The sequence below is a fragment of the Chanos chanos genome, chromosome 8 (assembly GCF_902362185.1).
Source record: "Chanos chanos chromosome 8, fChaCha1.1, whole genome shotgun sequence".
NCBI lineage: Eukaryota > Metazoa > Chordata > Actinopteri > Gonorynchiformes > Chanidae > Chanos > Chanos chanos.
Genome location: NC_044502.1, coordinates 28948224 through 28965512, shown reverse-complemented (window position 1 = coordinate 28965512; position 17289 = coordinate 28948224). Strand labels below are relative to the sequence as shown.

Genomic DNA, 17289 nt, shown 5'->3' with positions numbered 1-17289 from the left:
TCTTTTTTTCTTTCTTTCTTCCTTTCTTTCTTTCATTTTGTCTGATTGGACACTCTCTTCTTGCATTAGAAATATAATAGGCCAAAGAGCACACTGACCACATAAACATGTCGTTTTTCTCAGCTCTGTTTCAAGTTGGATGGGAGGAGATTGCTCTTGTTGTCAGTACCCATACACCCCCCCCCCCCCCCACCCCCCTCCAACCAAACTCCCACGAGGCATCTGCATTTTGTTTTAACTCTGCCTTAGTATGGCTACCATTGAACCATACTTTGACACAATGACTTTCCAAAGTTAACAGCACACGTTTATAACAAAGAAACTAAGACAACTGCATTCATTCAGTCACAAAGATAAAGAAAAAGACTATACATTTCAGGAGACAGAATTTTTAGAGACAAAGGCAATATGAGCACTGTCAGTCAGCTTCTTCAACAAACAGTTTGAAGTTACTCTCTCTTAAAGCTGGAGGGAAAGAGTAAGGGAGAAGGGAGAAGAGAGAGAAGCAATAGAGAGAGAGAGGGAAAAGTGGAATAGTTTGAAGAAAGATGTACTCACAGTGGGGTGCGGACGCTCCACAGCAGGCTTATTAACTGGGAGAATGAGCGGCTGTGTGTTCTTCTAGTCTTTGTGTATTACTTAGCTGATGACATCACAGCATTCCAAGCTCTCTCACTCTCTCTCTTTCCTTCCCTCTGTCTCTCTTGGCTTGTTTGCCTGTTTCTCTTGCCGTCTCTCTCTCTCTCTCTCTCTCTCTTTCTCTCACACGCACACACATACACTCACACACACACTCACACACACATACACAGACTTCCTCTCTTCCCTATAATTCTCTGTGGTTGGAAAAAGACTCAGGAAACGGAGCTCAGCTGTTGTTGCAGTAAAAGAGCTGGCAGCATCCTGGTTAACTGAGACGTAGGAGGGCCAGAGCATGAGAGTGAACAGTAGGAGGGGCGGGGAGCTGAAGGAAAGAAACAACAGGGAAAAAAAAGAAACAAAACTAAAAGCCCAGATAAATAGTAAGGAGATACATGGAAATACGTCAGCCAGGATATAATGTTATTTCTTTCTAGTATCTGTGATTTTTGTCTTCTGTGTCATTGCAAACAAAAACCAATGAACAATGCTTTTAACCAAGGAATGAGATGGGCGGTCAATGGTAAAAGCTGTATGTATGACTCTGCCTCCTTTTACATTTGCACCCAGTAAAGAATGTGTCATACACTGCTGACAATACACTTATTCTGTCATCTCACTTTACATTTAGTCTTAGGTTTATTTCACTTGTATGTACATATGTAAATGAATAAGATTTGATGAATAACATTTTTTCCCCCATTTTTTTAGTTTTTGTGGATCTTGACACTAATGCGCTGGTGCCTTGAAAATACATGTTCATAATCATATCAACCACCAGGGGGCACACAAGATGCCAGACATAAGCTTTCAACCTCCTTTTCTGACCCAGTTTCACATGTATTACAGCTTTAAACATCCTCAAATGCTATTTAAACACCGCTGTTAGAAGAGGCTCTGACAATTTACCACAGCATCTTATGGAGAACGATAACAAAATTTTAGCTCTGTAATAAAACGTGACCTGTTTGAAAATCATTAAAGTCTATATGACTATACTCCCATTCTCTACAAAAGAAAGACATGTATAGCTTCAAAGGGTGTATGACACCTACTGAATGCATTAAAAGGTGTTAATAACATTTTAAACATGTTTTCAAATCTTTGATTATATGTGTTAGCCAGCTTTCTCTCTGTGTTTCAGTGTGACTGTGTGAACTTTATTTGGGTTTGTGAGAGGGGATTTACCCTCCAGTGATTTATGTATTTCTTACTACTGTACTGGTACCTGGGACCTGAAGTGGTGTTAACGGTGTGGAATTAGCAAGGTTTCTTACCAATATCTGAGTTTAATCATTTTGTGCATGTGAAAATGTAAACGAACAATTTCAGCTCTGCGGATATCAAGGGAGAGACCTCCTGGTTTACACCTTTGTCTGGTCATTTAGAGCTTCTGATTTCAGAATATTACAATGGTGTCATATGTTATATATTTTACTTTTGCACTGTCATGCGAATTGGCCAGTACAAAGGGTTTTTTTGGATTTTTTTTTTTTTTTTTGACCAACAGCACCATCTTCTGGATACAAATCTGCAGCCGCTCATATCCAACCATGTTTGGAGAAGGAAATGTTCAGGCACACACACAGCTGGATTTTTTTTTTTCTTTTTGAGCTGAATAGCGTACAACTGCTGAGTCACATTTTTTCGACCTAAAAATGCATTTCTAAATGCCTGAGTCTTTTTTTTATGAGAATCAGTGAAGCCTAACTGGAGGTAAAGTGGTTATTTTAAATATCATATTCCCATAGTTATTAAATAAAGTAATTCAATAATTTGTTAATTTGATTTTAGTCCATATACTGATAAGTGTAATCGGTTTTTATAACCTTACTATGACAGAGGTGATATTTAGCTGGTATTTGTTTTTACACTTTATCATGGCAAAATTAAGAGTTGAAAAATTATTTTGCAATCAGTCATTACTGAAGTGATAGTGTTGATCGGAATGCTGACACAAACTGATGAGTGATATTGCGCATGCATATTAATTTCAAATTATTTAAAGCCACATTAACATTGTTGCATGGTACTATCTGTATGTACTGATCTGCTTACCTTTGCTCATCAGAGTCTGTCTGGTCTGATCACACGAGGTAAACGATCAAAACATCTCATTCAATATGATTCATGAAACATTACAAATAAGCTGTTTGTTATTAAGTGTCATATTGTTGTAACGTAGTTGTTGCAATTTGATTTTCTGAAACTATGAATGTTAAATTCAAAGAAGAGAAGGCAAGCGTTCCTGCTAAAACTCACAAATACTCTTAAATACTAAAATACTCTAATAGTCAATTGTCTGTTCAGCCCCCTATCTTCTTGTTAAAAATGCATATGAGAAGTGAAAGGGGCCAAAAATCATACGAGTACATGCACTCATAACATCCATTGACGACTTACGTAAATGAGTTGCTAGTTGCTAGCTGGAATGCTACTATTTTATATGATAATAGATTGTATCATTTCTCACTCATCCTGGTGCTCGGTCTTAAGCCTCATCTAAAATGACATAATTATTTACTATTTAAAAGTGTCTGTGATTTAAACTCAGTATTAAAAAATCAACAAGCACACAAAAATAGTTAGCGAGCCATAAACGAAACTGTTTATTTTTGTAGGAGGGTTATATGACCTGTTTGGCCACTAGATGGCAGACTAGTCCAGAGCAGGAGTGTAAATTTGACCCCAAGAGCAAGGCACCTTACTGGCTCTGTCCTAAGGAAAGAAAAAAAAGGCAGGACATCCATGTGACACTCGATAGGACGTATATTTATTCCAAGTATGATATCTTCTTAGAATTTCATTAATCCCTAATGAAACAGTGCTGATAGCCCTGGGCAGCATCCCCAAAGTCTTTGCATGAAGACCTCCACATTATATCAACCTAACAGGCCCGTCTGCGTCAAAACCTAGGTACTAACCACTCTCAGATCTGAGGTAGAATGGTCTAGCCTAAACTCAGGTAAAAGAGTATTTTGACTGAAATTGTTCAATTAACTGCATTGAAATCACATACAGTAAACCAGCTGGCTTCTACTCTTGTTCATTTTCCTTGTGATTTGTATGTGTGTGTGTGTGTATATATATATATATATATATATATATATATATATACACATACAAAACAATACTCTCCACAGGTTCTTTCTTTTGGCTTTTACCAACACTCAGAATCAATAACCCAGATTAAAGGGCAGCTATGAAAACATACACTTTGGGCATAGTCATAACAATTGTAAAGAAGTGGAAGGTACACAGTATAACAAAAGCCACACTCAGACTTGACTGTCCCTCTGAACTATTATGACTAAGAAAGAAAGAGACTGATTAGAGAGACTACCAGAAGACTCAGCACTGTCTAGCACTTCACAACTCTGGGCTGCATAAGGTATTAAGAGGCAAATCAATATTTATGAAAGGAAAACTCACCTTGAATTCCATTTTAAGTATATAAAACAAAAAAATGAACAACAAGTTAAATGCTCTTGACTGGTCTATATTCAGACAAGTTATACCCAATCCCAACATTTGTTGCATGGCTTGAAAACTGCTGTACATCAGTGGCTCCTAAGCAAGTTCACGGCTTTTGAACAGTCCTCACTAAACCATGTGACAATCTACTGCATTTACACGACAAAGTTAGAACAAGTCAGTATTTACAATGGATCTTATTGCCAACTTACCGATGGTTTATTAAGTATTCACTCAAAGATCAGCGCCAGATGTATCACATTAAGAACCCGACCTGGCCCAGCCATAATTTCAGATCATGTCTGTATTAACTATGTCGTAATCAGGTGGAACTAGCGCTGCCATAACATCACGTAGGAATGGAAATCAAGATGTATTATGGTGTCAAATATTTATATTAAAAAAAGGAAAAAGTACTTCATGTTGTGAAGTAGTTTCACAGATTCAGTTCTACAGGTTCTCAGTTTAGTAAATTACCTGGGTGATGTCTTCTAAAGTAGGTTTCCCTCTGAGCATGTCACTTGCTTTGTCTGGCAAGCAGAGAAGTCTAGTTCAGAGCGATGAAAGAAATGACACATACAATACCTTCATCTCATCACTTTAAGGGTGTGTCATCTTAAAAGAGGGTAATCAATACAAAAGCTGTAATCTAGGGGCAAAGCTGGAATTTACATACAGTAACATTAACAACAACAACAAAAACAAAACAAAGCAAAAAAAAAAGCAAAAAAACAAAAAATGCTACAGTGTGCTCACAGTCAGTTCTAAAGGCAAGAAATACTGACAACTGGTTGATTATATGTTTATTTACCACTGTTCCTCCAACACTACTTTTGCACATAAGAAGTTGAACATCTTAGTCACAATTTTTGGCACAAGCAGTGACAATAACTGTACATATAAATACTATATATAGAGTTGTTCTGGTGTTTATTATCCTTATACTGTTGCTAACAAAGTTTGTCGCAATAGAGGCAAGTAAGTGACAATAATTTTACAGAAATTCATATCTTAATTTTATAATATTTTATAATTTTATACTTTTATATCTTCTATCTATGTAAATTTATGGTGAAACTCATATTTACCTGTAAAGTTGTCCTGTTAAAAATTCTAGTGCCGTACACACTGATTTAGGTGCATCTGTTACACATGTGAATTAAGAATATATTACAAGGCATAACACCCATCTCAGCTATTCAGCTACAAAACTCTTCCAGCAAACGTCATATATTGTTTTTGTATCAGTCAAATCTTGTTGGTGAGTCTAACACTAAGTTTGAATGATACCTCGTTTTCATATCATTGTTGCAATAAGAAAATGTGCAATAATCTCACAAAAGAAGCTGTTATGATGGCATTCATTTATCACTCACCAAATCACACAAAAAACTGGAGATATGTGTAATGCTTCGTATCATTCATGCAAGCTTTGCATGCAAATGAAATTTCAACCAATCAGAAGCGTTCCTCTTAATCAAGCATCTCAATAAAACAGAACATGTAATGTGAATTTTGGTGGAAGTGTGGATGGATGAGTGATGCTAGAGGAGGCATTGGTAATATGGCAGTATATCAGATTAGGGAGAGGATATAGCCCAGAAACTTTGGTTGAACTTGCCTCTGAGTTGTTCTACCTGCTGAGACAACATAAGGAATTTGTTTTAAAATAGCGGCCACATTTTTAAACCACATAATGAGCGCATGGCAAAATGTTCATAACAGAAAACAATGTTACAGAGTCATTCTGTACCAAAACAGTCCATCAGGCTGTAACTTTCCATTACTTGTTTTACATCTTGTCACAACGCAATATCAAATGTGTGTTTTATCATATCGGTAGTCATGCTGCAATCACAACATGGTTCAGTATAATGCAGGGTCCAATTCATGCACTCCTGGTCTGGATAGTGCAGTGGGACATCTTGGGCAATGACCTCCGTGCAGTCCCCTGATTCACACTTTTCTATAGTTGGCCCTTGGTGGCATTCTGAGGAGATATCTTTCCATGGTGAAATAGGTTGTTGGCAGAGGTACAGAGGCCTGGGATTTGCTGTTTGCAATCGTCGTCTGAAATCGGTCCACATGCCTCCTAAAAGTCTCCGCAAATTCCACTTCTCTGTAGAACATGGGACAAGTACTTTTTGCCACTACAGAAGCAGGTCTTCATTTTTTTTTTTTTTTTTTGGCATTTTGCGCAGTCTTTGGTGAACACCGCTTGGTCCAGATTAAATTTTTGCCCCTTAGAATGAATCTGTCTGTGACAAACAAGCATATATGCTGACTGTTGAGAAAAGACTGAGTTGAGTGCATAGTTTAAGGTTCAGGGGCAGCAGAAGCAGGAGACTCAGGATACTTTGGCAGACTGCATATGGAATACTTCCCTATATAGATTAAGGAATGTTGTCTTGTCTTTGGTGAACAGCATTTAACCCCTGCTATTTTTAGTGCCTTCTTTGTTATTTGGACAAATCAACCAATCTGCTGGCAGTTGGGTAATATGAGGCACTTCTATTGGGACACTCCCTATCAGCTTTGATAAAGTCTTATGTCTTGACGCTGGTGAGCCAGGGGCCGTTATGATCCCTAACTCACCATAGACAGTCTTGTTGGACTGTGAGGTCATTTTGCCATCTCACACAGTGGGTTACTTCTGTTCTCCTCTTGTAGGTTTGGAGAGATGCTCCCCTAATCACAATCTTCCACACCTTCAAGAGCACTGGATCTCTTTGGATTTCTCTTCAAATGTCAAAATGACCACTCCTAGGAAGTATTTCAATCTGACTAACACAAAAGGTATCCACACAATTTGGTTTGTCTTTGTGAATAACCATAAAAGGTAGCCTAGGCATGCCATCAGCATTACCATGGTACTCAGCCTTCCAATATTCAACCATGCAGTTGTAATCTGCTCACATCAGATCCCACCACCAGGTCAGAGGCAGACCTCCCTTTTGGATTCCAAAACTCAAGTTAGGAATCACCAAACTGGTTCCCAGTCTTGGGAACATGGTGCATTTGGATGCGAAACCACACAGGTGCATCACTCATGACAGGATCTACTCTGACTGAACTTCTGAGGACAACTGTGTCATTTTCAATGCCTCACCCAGGTTCCAAGGCTGTGCAGAGTAGTCAGGTAATGGGGCATACCTAATAATCCTTGGAGTACTTAATCCATCTCCCTTTGGGGCGGAGACAATACCCAAGTAGCAAGTGGTTGTAGTGAAAGAGGACACTGTGAATCACTATGGTGAAATATCTCTACGATGTGTCATCCGGTTCCATTGAGGATTTTCTGAATCACTTCATTCCTTACTCCACACCCATTTCATCCTTCATAACTTTGTCCAAGTTAATACCACATTCAAATGGCTTTGACAGCCTCTTTAGCGTAGCAACGTACTGGGTTAGGGTCTCATCTTCCTCCCTTTAACAGAAATAAACTTTCTTGGGGATTACCAGTGGCTTTGGCTGTAAACGCACCCACATTGTTTTCATGGTATCCTTGTAATTCATGACTCTTGCCTTGACTATTAAACATCTCAACAATCTTGATGTTGCACTCTGAATCAGATTAGAAAACAAAGGCACTTTTTAGCATCTGTAATGTCATTTGTCATTGCAAAATGCTCAAAACATACAATGTAGTCCAGTGCCCACTGCTCACATCAAAAACTGAAATTCGTGAAGTCAGTCCTCCCACTAAGGTTCGCTAGCTTAACTTGTGCTAGCATCTTGAACCATCTATTTACTTTGCCTGAACTTAGCTGTTTCAATCTTGGCCCAGTTGCAACCATGTTCTACCGCTCTAGTGGGTCAGGAATTACCCTTGTTGCCAGTTCATAGGCCCAAAGCCAACCTGGTGGAAAGGCAGTCTGTTTCTCTCAAGAGTAAACCTTTGACAAGTGGAAGAGTTTTGTGCCCGGTGTAACTGTTTCCCTTGACTACTTGTTGATGCTAATTTAATGTCCATGGACATTCAGAGCATGTTCTATATAAGAGGACAGATTAGAAGCTTAAAATTTGGATATGCTTATGCAATAAAAAACAAAAACATGTCAATTAAACTGCCACCATTTACAGATGTATATGTTAACACTCTAACCAACAGGTCATAAGAACAGTTTCCAACACGTGACGGCATTTGTTTAAGGCTTGCTCTTGGCTACCATCAGAGCTAATGGAGTTAGCTGCTCTCAGCCGCTGTAGAGCAACAAATATAGAACAAAATAAATCATCAACGCAGAGGTAATCTGTCCACAAGAAATAAACTTCTTAATGTTCAAATGCCTCATGAAATCCATCTTACAAAGTAGTTCAACTGTCAGCTTCAGTAAGTAGGTTATAGTAACCAAGCTAACACGAATTTACAATTAACTACCCTAAAGTGAGTTCACTACCTAGAATTAATAAATTAGTCTTTGGTTTACCCTCACAGAATAATTGATGGTATATTTGTTTCAATGCTTCACAAGATAAGGCTAATAATCCAGCTCAAGTTTTAATAACTTTAGCTTGATAGGCTATTTTTCAGAGATTTGAGGCAGTTGCACAACAATCATACGATTACATGATCTTATGTTCATGGAATGAACAAGTAAACCAGTTCGATTAACTGCAATGATTTCAATTGAAATGTAGGCACAAATTCATTGTAATATCGACATATTATTATTGTTAATCAGAAGAGCTACGCCCCCTTCCCCACAAGGCCTTATTTGGTTTATGTTAAGAGGGTCTGTTTCTTGGCATTAACACAGGTGCAACCTGAGTTATAATTTTATCAACTTCATGCAAATGATTTCAGCATGGACTACGACAAGGTTTTTGACGATCATTATGACATGATATATAAACATCTAGAGATGCTGTATATAGATGCTGGCTTTCACTTTAAGTTCATCAAGAGATAGCTGATAGATTTGTCACACTTTCTCACTTATGCTCCATATGTGTGTGAGTAATATGACCATCCAAGTTGCAACCAACGGAACTTTCTCAACTCAAGCCTCCTCATGCAGACTCAAGAAAACAGTAGCACGTATTCAAAGTTTAAGTGAACAAACATTTGGTAACAGGGAATGCTTAAATCCATAGATGAAATCATTACCATCACTGTGTTCAGTATCAAACGTACAAATCAGTATTTCTACATACATACATAAAATTTACACAATAAAGACTGAATATAATTTTTAAAAAAAGAGTTCACGAGATATATTTTGGCATGTCATTTACATCAAAAGTAAAATTCACACACAAATACATTCTGTAATTGAACAAGTTCTTTCTCATGTTAAGCGTTTACAACAACACTGTAATTGATATATTAATTTAAGTTAAACAGTAAGAAGCTAAACTGAATAGTTTTTCAATATATATTATTCTATCCAAACCAAACTATCTTAAACTGTGAACTGTGGGAATATTGCTTTGAGTTTTTGTCTGTCATACTGTAGGCATGGGCACAACTAAAATGCAACAATTAATTTGTGTGGAGATGTTTGTACATGCTTAAGACCTTACAAAAAGCAGCTCTGAGTGCAACGTTTTGCCAACATTGTTATGAAAAGTGTAAGAAATGGAACATGTTCAAACTTAAATAAAAAAAAAAAAAAAAAAGCTACATCAGACCATCACACCCCCACCCCCAGTAAGTGCATGAGGAGACAAAGATCAGGTCAAATCTACCTTACTGATTGGTAGACAGCAGATATCTATGAGCAGAGAGTGCCTGTATGGTCTAATGGAGCTGACAACTTCTGATGAGTATAGTAACGTGGTCACTAGATTGCTATCAATGCTAAGTTATTTTGTTCCAGTATTTTTGATTGTTACTGATCTTATTCCTCCCAATAAAGGATGGTCCAATTAAGACACCATAATGAGGCATCAGCATAGACTATGAAGAACAGTATACAAGAAACAGACAGATGAATAAATGTCAAATTCACTGCTTATTATATGAAACAAAATGTACTGGTCAGTAAAGTAAAATACCATGTGATCTAAAGACAGCAGCTCAATGTGATTGCACTTCACCGAAAAAAAAAACAAAAAACTGCACAACCCACAACAGTTTTCTTCTATGGTCATAAGCAAATATGAGTCACTCAAGATTAACCACAACAGACAAACAGAATACACACGTGGTTGAAACTGATCTGTGAAATAAACCACTACATGAAAACACACTGACAAGGAGGTTTCAACAAAAAAGTTTTTAGACATACAGATGACATTTTTGTGATTTTCTCATGGAATTCTATGGTTAATGCCATAATGTCAACAGTATAAATTTGCTAAAAGTAAGCGATCTGAGTTTGTCTCGGTTTGCTTTGGCAGTCACAGCTTCAACAGTTCAATACAAAAAATAAAAACACAGGAAACACAAGGATATCGAAAATGCAACTTTTTTGTGAGATGTGGGTAAATTAACATTGCTTTTATTTTAAAATTTGTAAAATGTACATAAATTATATTTTACGCATCACCACCGAATGAATAATTCAGTAATCCTGTTTGCAAAGGGAAGGAACATAAGTTAAGAGATAAAGGAAAAAAAAATTGCACAAAGACATTCCTTGTTGAAATAATTTTCAAACAAATATTGGTCAAACATTTTCTCCAGCTGGAAAAGCAATGTGCTACTGACACCACTGAAGACAGAAGAGAGTTCACCAAACACCTTCATAAGAATCTTCCCGAAGTACTCCTTTCTTTATATATATATTTTTAAAAGCTTAAGTATAGAGGGGAACATGAATTCATGCTTTGTATCCCTGACCCCGGCACCAAACACAACACCACTTTTTACAGCCATTCTAATGACCCCCACCCTTCCCAAGACCTGGGAAAAAGGTGAGATTACAAGGAGGGGGACACTGATACCATGGATATCCACTGAATGCAGTGTAAGCTGGATGGTTGTCTGGCTGAGGGTTAAGTATCATATTGGGTAGAGCTTGCTCATTTAGGATTGGTTTCTCCTCTTCCAGATTCAGACCTTAATAAGTGCACATGAAGGCTTTTAAAGCCTTTGAGAGAAATAATGCTCTGAAATATTAATCATATATTTAATTGATATACAGATATTGCCACCGTTGGCACTTACAATATTGCACACAGTAATGAAATATAACCTTGGAAAGGGGGGGGGGCAGTGAGTCAAAAAATACCAAAATGACAAATAATGTGGAATAATGCTAAAAAGTAAAAGAAAAAAAAATTAGGCATGCTGACTACACCCCCCCCCACCCCACCCCGTAAATGAGGCCATCAGCCATTCACAAAATGACACATCACTGCCAAGCTGCAGAACCACGAATAGGGAACATCACAAGGGGGCAAATGCAGGTGTTCAGAGCCAAACCTAGTCCCCCAGCTGGTGCAGCCAATCACCCCTTGTCCTCTCTGTCACTGACCAAGGCTTGGCATGTGAAGAGCTTGCTCTTCTGCATTGTCAAGGTGAGCACCCCCTTCCATGTTTACATGCAGGCCGATGCATGGACGGTTTGGGAAGGCGGGGGGGGGGGGGGGGGGGGTAAGTATGGCATAAGGGAGGGATGGGGGTGGGGGGGTCACAGAAGTGACTGACTTCTGTGCAAATTCTTTCTTTTGGGCACCTGAAAACGACGCTTTTTTTTTTGTCAGGTGCGTAAGGGGGGGGGGGGGGGGGGACAGACTAACAGACTAAAATATAAACAGCTTTAAAAAATAATAATAAAGTAAAATGCAGAGACGAAAAAAACCCAAACTTGTATCCAGAGCACCAGCCAGCATGTAAGCATGCGGAGCATGTAAGGCACCAGGTTGTTTAAATGCTGAAGAGTACGCTCCCCAACAAGTATCAACAACGTCAGGGGCTCCAAACATAGGTTTCTCAAGCACCCCTGAGAGACATTGTTTTCGTTGCAACAGACCCGCAATTTATGATTTGATAAAGCAGTCATAAATGCCATGGATTTGACATCCTCTGATTATTTTAACTCTACAATTCCGTCTGCAGTATTGAAACAGCCAACAAAAACCTAAAGATGTGACAGCAATATAAGGATTCAATCGACTGGTGAATCAAATATTACTGACAAAGTGGGGTCAATGAAGCCACCAGAATAGGGTCTTTGAGAACACACTGAGAGATCCACCTTACGGTGGCTGTTTACAGGTTAACATGCAGTGACAATCCTTCTCAGCACCAATCATACTCTCACTGGTACTCTCTCTCTCTCTCTATATATATATATGTATATATTTTTTTCTATATATGTGTGTGTGTGTGTGTGTGTAAGTCCTATTTCAGATTGTTTGTCAAATTCCTCCACAGAAAACGTGGAGTTTGCTTTGTTTTCTGTAAGTGCTCAAATACATCTGATTCACAAAATCATACCTTTTTTTAAATATAATTTTTTCTATATTAGCACTTTAATAAGATAATTTGTACATTTACCCATGAGCTTTATACTTTTAGGGGGAGAAACTTCTAGATCACAAAGATGCTCCTACGTACTCATTTTTTCTTGTGGGTTGTCACTACGCTTCCTTAGTTAAAGTCAAGTACCTTTTTTTTTTTCAACAATCATTGCATGAAAATGAGACTTACATAGCATACTGATCTGAATGTCATTTTCAAACAAAAAAAAATCAAATACAATGCAATGATATTAGTCTTTCGCATTTCTCTGTAAAAGGTCTTCATGTCAAGATCCACCCATCTGTTAAATGTATGCACGATGTCAATGCAATGCACACTGCAATACAGAGAGCACTTTATAACCTTGCTTGCTTTGCCTATGTACCTCTAACAGACAGTCTGACTGTTTAAACAAGATTCCTAGCCCTCGGATGATGTGTGTATGTAAACCACTATTTGTATATATATGTAGGGTGGTAAAGTTATCATGATAACCCCTTCAGAAGGTTTTAAATTTTGGTATATAAAAGAACTAAAACATCTGATTTGTGCTGAAGTCATTAACTCACATGAAAAGGACTTGTTTCTCATATCTCGGCAATATTTCCATTTGAACATTGCAAACACTTTGTTATAGTTTGAACGTGTACAAAAGATCTTGGTTAATAAGGGAAATAAAGACTCAGTTCCTCATCATTTGTAATCAAGTAGGAAACACAGTTCATACATAATGTTATTACTTTGTTTAGCAGCCGCTTACTGTATTCATGGTGGATAAGTGGGTAACATCCAGCGATGGGTGACTAGAAGTCGCAACTGTCAATTTGTGGAAGTTTCGTTTTTGTGGGTGGTGCTCCCTTGGAGTTAGACAGTTACAGTTAAATCTTTAAGTTTATTTCTTTTTACAGTAAAGTTCTTTTAATTATAATTTCTCTTTATGTTATTTTTATTATTTTTTGCATGTTCCCCCCACTAATTATCAATCCTCGTCTCCATCATCAGCATGCATTTCTTCCTGCTGTTGCTGCAATTCGCATGCCCTTTTCTCTCGCTGCTTCTCTTGAATTTTTTTCATCTCCTCTGCGTATTTACAGAAAGTGTTCCCGAATTTGGACCACACTTTGTAGGGCACTGTGATAGAGTTGCGGTAGGTTGGCTTCACTTCGCTTACCCTCATGAACACTCCATACTTATTGGAGCCAACATCAAAGAAAAAACGTTTGTTGTCCACAGTCAATGAGGTTCCCTCGGGCAATTCCGCAGGTTCGTCCTCCACTCCGTAGTCGTCAATGAGTTTAGCCAAAGCGTCACGAAACTCAATAAGTCCCTGGGCAGGAAGAGCAATCGTCTGGCCTTGCGTGGATCCCAATCCGGGCCCCCTGTTCACGGTTTGTCGGATCCTTAGAAACCGGCCTCTCTGATTCTCTTTCAGATCCATGTAGTATTTCCGATTCTCTCTGACCAAGAACTCACTCTTTAATGCCCGTCGCGGCTCATCCTGTGCTATGTCAGGATTACTTGGCCCTAACTGGGCATAATGTTCGATGAAGTCCCCGAGGTAGTCACGGAACTCGACAGCAACAGACATGGAGAGAGTGAGGCGGCTCTTGTTTCCCCCGGCCCCGACTTCTGCTATCTTAAGGAAGCGGCCTTTCGCGTTCTGTTTTACGTCCAGATAGAAACGTTTGTTCTGGATGTCAACCCGCTTTGAAGCAAGCTCTTGCGTCTCATGCTGCAGCCCGGAAGCCAAGCCCGCCCCTCCTGTCACTGGGTGCATGGAACCGACACCCGGGCCCGTGGCTGCTCCTCCCTGCTCACTTCCACTGTCTCTGTCCGCCATGATGCTGCCTGCCTTCTCCCTCTGTCTACTGCAACTCTACTGCCAGCCAGCCACGCCACCGTTCTCGCGAGATCTACAAACGAAGACACAAGGAACATTTCAACTAGTGTACCTAGATTTCGACACGGTCCTTAAGTGGAAATTCCTTGTTCGTGCTCAATAAACAAACAAGAATTGTTGTAAATTCCAAAATGTAATTCTTTAATTGTCGAAATAAATCAGATCTATTTAGTGTGATATTTAATCGATTGCGCAGTTTGGATATTGAAAATAGCCTGATGCAGTAGGCTACAGTTAATGTTAAAGTTCATGTACGCTTTGCCAAATTATCATATCAGCAATAACAGAGATCAATATTTATATGACAGTTGATACGATAGTAGTGATAACAGTCGTTCGCTGTATATCGAGCTTTGTGTGCGACAGCACCTATTAAGGTGCAGACGGGACTTTATTTGGCGGTGATCTCACGACTTAAATTTCTATTATTAACAGTAACGCGACTCTTTTAAAATTGCCGTAGAGCCGATGCGTTTACTCTTTGGGACAGGGAACACGTTAGAGAGAGGCCAGAGGACGTCTGGTCACTTGGAGACTTGCGTTAGGCTACTTGAATCTCAGACTGTTTTGTGTACGTTAACTTGTCTTGGCCATAGGCTATGTTGACCAAAAATAGAGTTAAATTGGCGTAGGCTAATGATAAGAACGATCTAGGACACTTTGTTTTCGTCTAAAAATACTTACAACATTCTATGTTACCAATTTGTCTTACCAAGCAACTCCTGAATCTTCTAGAAATTAAAGACAGGCATGCGTGATCAAGAGAAGCAAACATATGCGCCATATACCCTCTACTACACTAAGAATGTTTTTCACCTTTTATTTATTAATTTATTTACATAAATATGCTCAAAATTCTGTGGTCCATATGCAGTTACTGACTGTGCATATGGCATTTCTAAAGGCAGCCTGCTCTGTTACTGTTTTTAATCCCATGGCTATGTGTTAACTACTTCTCTTTCCAGAATGATGGACATTCATACACTGACTCACTGCAGACCAGCACACGAATTCATTGTTTAACATAATTTGTTTAAAAAAATGCAATATAAAAGCCTTATAAATAATTCAAAATAAATATTCATAACAGGAAATAATATCTTAACATTTATTCCGCCAAGCTGTAAATTGTAACCATATGATTGTAAAGAATTTTTAAAAGTACATGCCCGCGTTCTCAGTGCAGATTATTTCCATTTTTAAATAATTAACTTAAACTAAAACAAGCAACATGATGCTTTCACGTTTTTCGCAGTCCAAGCATGGGTAGTCTTCCCTGGTTTATGATGATTAAAAGGATAGTAACAATATATTCACCATGGAGAAAAATGTTCGATTTCAAAAAAATGTAGTTGACTTTAATCTTGAATGGATCCACGAATTGCTTCTGAGATGAAGTAATTACATCAAAAGATTTCGAGTATATGATCATTCTATTACATTTATTGGAGATTTTACTTAAAACTAAAATTATAGTGGGATTTGTTTATATTTCACTAATATTATAATAAATAAAAGTAAAGTCCTTAAATTGCAGAACTTGATTTTTTTTAAACAATTTACATCGTGGCCTTAAAGATGTGCCGATAACCCGTTTCCGTTAATAACCCGAAAATAATAAGATATAAACAATGTATTATGCGCCTTATCATTTCGCGTAACTGAATTTCGTTTCTGACTTAAGTTCCAAATCACTTGAGATACGCCAGCTTAAGAAAAGTAATTGATTTACGCACTTTGAAAATATACTGTGGTCTGCTGCTTTTTGAAGAGTTTATTATTAGTAGTATTATCATTACTATTATTACTTACTTAAATTATTTTTGCCACATTTCCTGTAGCAGTCCCTCCATTTTAAAGATCTTAAATGGGTGCACAAACCCTCATAACAGACGGGATGATTATCCAAATATAGTTTTAGTATTTTTAAAATATACAATATTCGTTCCTTCCCAAATATCAGGCTTCATCAGCATTAGCATTCAACGATTTAAAGACGCTGTTTAATGCATGAAAACTTTGGGCTAAGTGCTGGTGCTGTGCCATACTAAGGGGTAGGTTACATGTTGTTGTTGTTCCCAAAACCCTTTTTAAGGCAGTTCTGAAGTAATCTCTCTTTGTTGTAGTGACTGTCGGTCGAACCAAAATTGCTCAAGCTATGATATATTTATTCATGCAGATGTAAGTTAATATTTGTGGGATTTTTTGGCTAAAAATAAAATTAAATAAATAAATAAATAAAATATATTTTTAAAAAATTCCTTAAATAAACCTGTACCATAATTTATACCCAAAACAGGCTTCACAGGTTATAGAACCCTGTTGTGAACCGCGGAAACTTTGAGAGATGTCAAGATGAGGTAGGCGATCTAAGGACTGTAGCCAGTCTTGATAAAACAATTCATCCGATACCTTGAATCAAAAATTTGAAAAAAGTACAAATTCAGGCATCATCGATAAACAGCGACCAATCTCCAGCGTAAAGGGAATATGCGAAACGATTTTTTTTTTTTAATTTTTGCTTAACCATTGCGATTTAATTTTTATTTTTTCCTTTTTCACGTGGGCTTATTTAATTATCTGTTTATTCTAAAACGTTAAAAATATATATTAAAGCAATAACATAACTGTAAAATGAAATTAACGTGAAAAAAACAAGCAAGTTAATCATCGTTCAGTGATTATTTAGTCCCTTTGAGCAAACATCACCTTAGGCCTCCTTTCAGATCCACAGAGGTAACAAATCAATCAAGTCACTAAATAATAAGAATTAACATGTCAATTAGCAGGTAACATGCAAATATAAAAACAAAGAAAAGAATGCAAATAAAAAGGAGGAAAGCAATTTCTAAGAAAAAAA

General features: G+C 37.8%; 1 protein-coding gene across 1 annotated transcript; it reads right to left on the bottom strand.

Annotated features, from left to right (window-relative positions):
• Window positions 1-13340: 13340 nt before the first annotated feature.
• puraa (purine-rich element binding protein Aa) lies at window positions 13341-14369 on the bottom strand. The gene has a single exon (XM_030782156.1). It carries the CDS (start codon window positions 14367-14369, stop codon window positions 13509-13511), a length of 861 nt encoding a protein of 286 aa, XP_030638016.1. The 3' UTR covers window positions 13341-13508.
• Window positions 14370-17289: the final 2920 nt, after the last annotated feature.